General features: G+C 38.2%; 1 protein-coding gene across 1 annotated transcript in view; it reads left to right on the top strand.

Annotated features, from left to right (window-relative positions):
• The window catches only part of LOC136829058 (cilia- and flagella-associated protein 251-like), a 13,970-nt gene extending 11,322 nt beyond the window's left edge, over nt 1–2,648 (top strand). The window contains exon 2 of the mRNA XM_067087442.1: nt 2,298–2,648. Coding sequence (XP_066943543.1) covers nt 2,298–2,648 — 351 coding nt within the window. The remainder of the gene's footprint in view (nt 1–2,297) is intronic.
• Nucleotides 2,649–7,500: the final 4,852 nt, after the last annotated feature.

Here is a 7,500-nt window from a genome sequence, read left to right as displayed (position 1 = left end):
GTCAGTAACAGTTTTTGCCTTTAAGTAATCCCTAAGGGTGTGTGTAACAAATACATCACGAACAGGTTGAATACATGTCAACAACTTGTTGGTGTTTCGAACCAATGCTTCTTATGATTATCTAGCATTTGCCAAAGGTTGGTTCTCCACCGTAAGGTCGTTTGACTCGTTCACAACCTGTATGTGATATGCACCTCGATAAGTGGCTGGAATGTGTTCAAGATAATTCATACTGTGGTGTGGACTTGACTGTAGCATACATGCATTTCTGCCGGCCCATTTTTTCGTTGTTTTATCAATATAATCTCGAGTTCTACCTTACTGTTTTCATTCTTTTTTTTTTATGTTAGTACTATAACATTTCACCAATTGCTGATTTTGAATGACTGTAATCGGTCATGGATCAGCCCACCCTTTTTAAATGAAGAAGATACCGAATAAGAAACCTGTCTTTCATTTGATGAGTTATTTATAATAAATAATGTGAACATTTCATTGCCTATTAAAGTCATCACTTATATAAGACAAGTAAGAAAATGCGCCGAAGATTCTTCGGCGCAATCGAGTTTTCTGTACAGCCGCTGCAGGGTATAATCAAGGCCACCGAAAATAGAGCTGTCTTTCGGCGGTCTCGGTATATTGCTGTATGAGCTGCGGCCCACGAAACTTTAACCACGGCCAGGTGGTGGCCTATCCTATACCGTTGCCAGAGGCACGATTGTGGCTAACTTTAACCTTCAATAAAATAAAAACTACTGAAGCAAGAGGGCTGCAATTTGGTATGTTTGATGATTGGAGGGTGGATGATCAACATACCAATTTGCAGCCCTCTAGCCTCTGTAGCTTTTTAAGACCTGAGGGCGGACAGAAAGAGTGCGGATGGACAAAGTCGGCACAACAGTTTTCTTTTACAGAAAACTAACTAGTCAACAAGGTGGTTAATTTCCACATTATTGTGAGATCATTGTAAGAGCAAATATGAAATTCTTACGACTGACATGGCTCTTTAAGTAGGAGCGCAACAAAATCAGAATAAATAACTTATAAAAACAAAGTTCTATCCCTCAGAAATAACACACTCTGGCCTTAATGTAACTTGCATTATCATCAATCATGAGTCACGCTACTCGTGGAAAACTCTTGTCAAGAAAATGAACGAAATGTTGAAACAATCTCAGAGTTGTTTTTTTTTTTTTTCTTTTCTCTCGGCGCGTTTTGTAATCTGTTCTGGTTTCATTTAAAAGGTCGTTATCTCTTTTTAGAGAAAAGAATAAAAAGAATAATAAAAAAAAGCTTGGTCATCGCAGCAACGAAACTACGTTAGGTTTTGTAATCGGTATTATTAGTTTTCTGTAAAAGGATATTGTGCCGGCTTTGTCTGTCCGTCCGCCCTTTTTCCTGTCCTCACTTTTCTGTCCACCCTCAGATCTTAAAAACTACTGAGGCTAGAGGGCTGCAAAATGGTATGTTGATCATCCACCCTCCAGTCATCAAACATCCCAAATTGCAGCCTTCTAGCCTCAGTACTTTTATTTTATTTAAGGTTAAAGTAAGCCATGTGCGTGCATCTGGCAACGATATAGGATATGCCACCACCGGGCCGTGGTCAAAGTTTCATGGGCAGAAGCTCATACAGCATTATACCGAGACCACCGAAAGATAGATCTATTTTCGGTGGCCTTGATTATACGCTGTAGCGGCTGTACAGAAAACTCGATTGCGCCAAATGGGTTTTTATCTTTTCACCAAAAAGAATCAGGGACTTGTTCTTTACAACAACGTAAATAATATGCTTCACAGAGCTTTCCCTTGCCAGGTTCTGTAAAACGTTTTATTTGCATTTAAAAGGATTTTATCATTTTGCCAAAAAGAATAAGAAAAAAAGATAGTCATTACAACAACGAAATTATTATATATCGCGGAGCCTTTTCTTGCCAGGTTTTGTAACTTGTTCTATTTCCATTTAAAAGTTTGTTATCTTTTCGGCCAAAAGAATCAGGAAGTTGATCATCGGAAGAGCAAAGTTAATATCAGTCCGAACTCCAGTGACTTTTAATCTGCAGTTAAGACTTAGCATAAGAAATGAAAAGAGAACGAAAATAAACACTCATTCGCCAAAAGGAATCAGACAGTTGATCATCAGAACAAAATTAATATGAATAGGACCTCCAATCACTTTAAATATGAAGTCATTATTTGGTCCACGAACGAAAATGAAAATAACCCGAAACGCACCACCCACCGCCAACAGGAAAATTCCCTCCTATATCTCTTAATCGTTTATGTGACGGACCGAGAGGAAAATTGGACGGCAGACGACAAAACAAGGAACCCGCCTCAAAGCTGCGTTCGAAAGCAGCTTCCTCAATTCTTCTGGCAGCTTCGTCCCGACATTCAGTTCAGCTAGCAAACGAGAGGAGAATCCTCGAGGACTTGATTCCAGAAGGGGCAGCTGTCTTGACCAGTGGAAGAGATTGAGGCTTGGGACGGAGTTAGGGAGAGGAAAAGAGGAGGAGAGGGATAATGCGAGAGAAGAGGAGAGAGGAGATGAGAAGAGTAAGGAGGAGGAGGAGAAGGAGGAGGAGGAGGAGGAGGAGGAGGAGGAGGAGGAGGAGGAGGAGGAGGAAGAAGAAGATTGGAAGGACTGAGATGAAAGAGGAGAGGAGGTTCTCTTCAGCAGAAATATCTTTAAATATCATTCTCGAGGCAAAATTGAGTTTTGCTTTGGCCTGGGACAATTTTTCTCCCATTTCCTCATTTCCTCTTGGAAGAGCTGAGAGAGAGAGAGAGAGAGAGAGAGAGAGAGAGAGAGAGAGAGATTTCAAAATACTTTAGTAATGATAATCACGTGTTGTTGGCAAAGTCGTTATTTATAAAGAAATGATACAACTTTCAAACCTTAAACGCTTAAGGTAATATCAAGAGGTATTATAAAAGAAGAAAGTATTCTTATTTATTGACAAAAACTAGAGAGAGTGTTTATAATGATTCTGAAATCTAAAAAAGGACTTGATTACAAGGTATAGTCTATAATTTTAGTTCATTTAGTACAACGGTAACGTAAATAAATTTGATCTACGAAACTACGAACGCTTTTATAAAATGTTTCAAAGAGAATGACATTATGCTTTTACACATTATTGTTCTCGGCATTGTACCTATGAGCAAGTAATGAAAATAATGGAAATATATTAATAATTATCCAAAGCATCCGAGTCTTCTTTCGATTTCTACAGATAAGTCATACGTTTCGGCATTTTCCTCTTCCCAGGTAACAAATGATTTTTCGTGATTTTTATTCTCCCTCCGAATATGATTTTTCCTCCCAAATATCAATAAAATGAAGTTTTGACGAACGCTTATAGGTCAGACGTAGCCAAACACAAGCACCTACGCCCTTGGGGTGCAGGAAATGAAGAAATAAGGCCACCCAGAATAATTTCGGTGGCCCGAGGTAGAACCACCTATCAACGGCGATCCAGAGGTCCATGGCAAACCAGACATACGAACATAGACACAATCACGTAAACACCCTTTTGCGAGCTGCTCTAGAAGCAAGAGCCCGTGCTGGCATGTTACTGGCTTAACCTAAGACAACAATACGTAAACAACTGAAAAAGAAATTAACATTTTATTGAGCCAAACTAAGTAGAATGTACAAGAGATATTTAGCAAGGACCATTGCTGATAAACATTCATAATATATCCGAAGTGTCTTATGTTCTACTGTCAACAGTGAAACCGCCGGTGCAACCTTTTCTTTGCAGCACTGCTGAAGATTTCATTAAATCAATTTGCTTTTTTCTAAATTTCCCTAACAAAATTGTCTGAAATTCAGAACAGATTCTCTGATAACCAAGGTCTGGCTTCCGAAATCAAACTATCGAAACAAACATAAAGCTCGCTGGAAACGTTGCTGCCTTCTCAAAGCTAACTTGGCTGTCGTGACATCAGACATCACCCAATTGCTTCTTTACACTGACCGTAGTAATCCGTTCCTAGGTTATCTAATCTTCCTAGACGTTTAAAAAAATTGACTGACTGAAAGAGAAGAGAGAGAGAGAGAGAGAGAGAGAGAGAGAGAGAGAGAGAGAGAGAGAGAGAGAGAGAGAGTTCCCAAATGTATTTCATATTGTGTTATTGATTATAAATAGTTAACTTCAGCAATATATAACAATTTTTATGAAATTATTAGGTAAACTCGGTGATGCCAATACAAAAATCACTTTGATACCATTTAGAAGCACCGGGTTACGAGTTTATTTAGTGGCTATTTTGATATGAAAGTGGGACTCAGAAAAAGATATGATATCTCAGAGGCGTTAATTAATTTGCATATGGACTGATTAAATTAGCCAAAGAAAGGTAATGCGATTTAGGTGAAAGCTTGTGAAATAAGGAAAGGAATCGTCAACAGAGCTTAGAGTGGCTGACAAATCTCAAGATGCAGTGTTAATTGTTGGTAAGGAAAGGTTGCAGTGTCTATTGAAAGAATTTCAAATGTTTGTGGGAGAAATTTTACATTGAGAGTCATGCAAAGTTATGCATGGTAAACGGAGGTCACGAAGATGAAATTGTGACCACAAGCAGACGTTGTGGAATAACTAATTCACCAAATGAAAAGTCTTCATATCCACGAAGGATATAAGAAGGATCATAGAATGCCCAGATGAAGCTGGGGATAAGGAGACACGCCTTTGTATGGAGACCAGCGATAGTCGGACGGATATTGTTGTTGATTGTACAGAATTTCAGCACAGGAGGTCTTCCTAAACTTTAACCGTTAAAACTACTGTTATGTCGTTTTCCTTTAAGGCAACCTTCAGCAATCATATGAACTACTCTTGATCTCCACATCGGCCATAATGAGATGAGAAACGTCAAACACACAGGTCACTTAATGGTTTGGTTACTCTCGACCGATTTCGTCTAATCAAATGGAATTTAGAAGCAGTTTCTGGGGACACGTAAGTCTCTTCTATCATTCTCCAGGCAGAAGCATAGCAGGTCTTGCGACTGCATCCCAAAAGCCTTACTAAATGTGGGAACTTAGCTACTTTGAGAGTGCGTCTTTGTTTACGCATGTGTGTGCACATAAATGTTGACGTACATTTCATGTTTTTTGTCCGTTCAACTAATGACTGTCATAATTCTTAGCATTTTACCGTGGCATTTATCAATGGCATTCATTACTGAGAAAGATCTAATAATTTTGAGCTGCTGGAGCGTCCATGTTTCTCTCTCTCTCTCTCTCTCTCTCTCTCTCTCTCTCTCTCTCTCTCTCTCTCTCTCCTTCGGTTACTCAGCATAATTTTCTCACGTTGTTATGAGAGTACCCAAATTGGGTATACTTTTTTCGAGTTTTTCTTTGAGCATATAAGCTCTAATTTTAATTTCCCGCCCGACAGTCCATCTGATTACGAGAAATGTTAATTTAATGGGGCTAATTTTTAGGTGCTTGTAATTCAAGATTTTTTCATGAGCTGTCTAAAAATAATAGACGCTTCAGCAATTTTGCATCTATATAGATGAACACACGAATAACTCTTGGGATATTTTTACTTAAGTAAGGAAACTGTGGACAGATAGTTACGCCTTCGTTCATCATCATTGGAAACTGACATGCAATTTTTTTTTTTTTTTTAAATATGATATAAAAATAACCATCAATTAATATTGGCTCAGGTAATCACATATTTATCGCCGTTCTAGAATTAGTATTTTAGCAAGGAAATATTAAGAAAGACTTTGTTTAAAAGTCATTGATAAAAAACATGGTTTAAAAGATAGAGCAGAGATAATGCAGCCGATCATATTATTATCGAGATTTTTTATCTTACTAAGTATGTAGATATAAATGCTCGCAACTTAGTCACTTGTCTGTTATTCTTACACATAATATATATTTGAAATAAGAGAATAGAATTATGGAAAAGAAGAATAATGAAAAATGTACAGAATACAAAGAAAAAGTACGAGCGAATAATGAATATTTGTGTAAACGAAGGCGGCGACGATTTCTGTCTCCTGGGTAAATCTATCGTGAACTCTTGACAGAAACTTATAACGATATAAAAAAATAAACATGTAGCTCATCATTTGTTTAAAAGAGAGCTAAAGATTTGTAGACCTTTTTAGTTTTCTGCAAAAGAAAATTATTGTGCCGGCTTTGTCTCCCCGTCTGCACTTCATTCTGCAACCGTTTTCCATGGTTGATACATTCGCTCTCAAACTCAATTTACCTTTCCTCTACTTATCTATTGGACTGAATAGGAAATCTTGGCCGGTCTCTGTGCCACCCATAATGATAATATAAAGACATACAACCACAGGGGTAACTTTAGTTTAGCAATAAATGTAGAGAGGAATACGGAAGACATACTCACTAACGTGGAACTTGAAACGACCTAATTCATGCTGTTTTAATTCCGTTTCAAAAGTAAAATCTTGAATTGACTGAGTGTTATCGAGTTCATCCTCAACAGAGTTTTTAAAACTTTACCGGTAGCCACAATACTTAGGTAAAAACCTTTGATTCTTAGTTCTGAAATACCAGTATATGAAGAATAGCAGCAATGAAAAAGTAATTTTGCCACCTCGAATGAAATCCTCTCTCAAACCATTCAGATATTTCTTCACCCCACTATTCTTCGCAAACAGAATGCTAAACTCACAGCTCTTCTAAACTGCTTCGATTAAAGCTGTGTGCCAACTCCAGAAGGACAACAATTCCGGGAAGACGAACAAAACAGGTTGATGGAGGGACCCGAAATAAGATGCAAAAGGGTCCCTCAAACGGTTGAAGGTTTAGCCGCAAGGTTTGACATCAGTGGATGCCAGTTTCTTACAACAGTCCTCCTCTTCTCCCTCCTCCTACTCCCCCTCCTCCTCTTCTTCTTCTTCTTCTTCTTCTTCTTCTTCTTCTTCTTCTTCTTTTTTGGTCCATAAAATGTAATCTTGCATCTCTCGCCTCCGCTGCGGTATAAGAATTGCAAATGGATCGGCGTGGGATGATTTACATACGCCGCTGGGTCATTTGCATTTTGACAAGGTAAAAATGTCGATTCGATGTCACATTCAGACTGACTGGGTTCTCTTTTTAAGTCATAAGGAAAAGGAAGGGGAAAATCTGAATGGCGGAGAGAATGGGACTAATATATTCATCACCGTCACTTCTACATCTCTCTCTCTCTCTCTCTCTCTCTCTCTCTCTCTCTCTCTCTCTCATTGACATTCGTTTTGGGAGAAATGTATGGTTGAATCAATTTTCTCTCCTCATGCATTACTTACCCGAGTGGAAAATGTATTCTCGAGTAAAACTATATTTTACATCTGTAGAAATCTTTGCTCAGTTAAGCAAATCTAACGGATTTCGTCACACACTTCTTTCTCTTGGTATCTTTCGCCGAAATGTAAATCAAATCGAATTTTGAAAAATATATCTGCTATTTAGAGTGAAATCACTTGTTATGGTTAAAACTGCCATTTGTATCATCTAAT

Source organism: Macrobrachium rosenbergii, chromosome 43 (genome assembly GCF_040412425.1).
Source record: "Macrobrachium rosenbergii isolate ZJJX-2024 chromosome 43, ASM4041242v1, whole genome shotgun sequence".
Taxonomy (NCBI): domain Eukaryota; kingdom Metazoa; phylum Arthropoda; class Malacostraca; order Decapoda; family Palaemonidae; genus Macrobrachium; species Macrobrachium rosenbergii.
The sequence above is the reverse complement of the archived record's forward strand: the minus strand, read 5'-3'. Positions and strand labels throughout refer to the sequence as shown.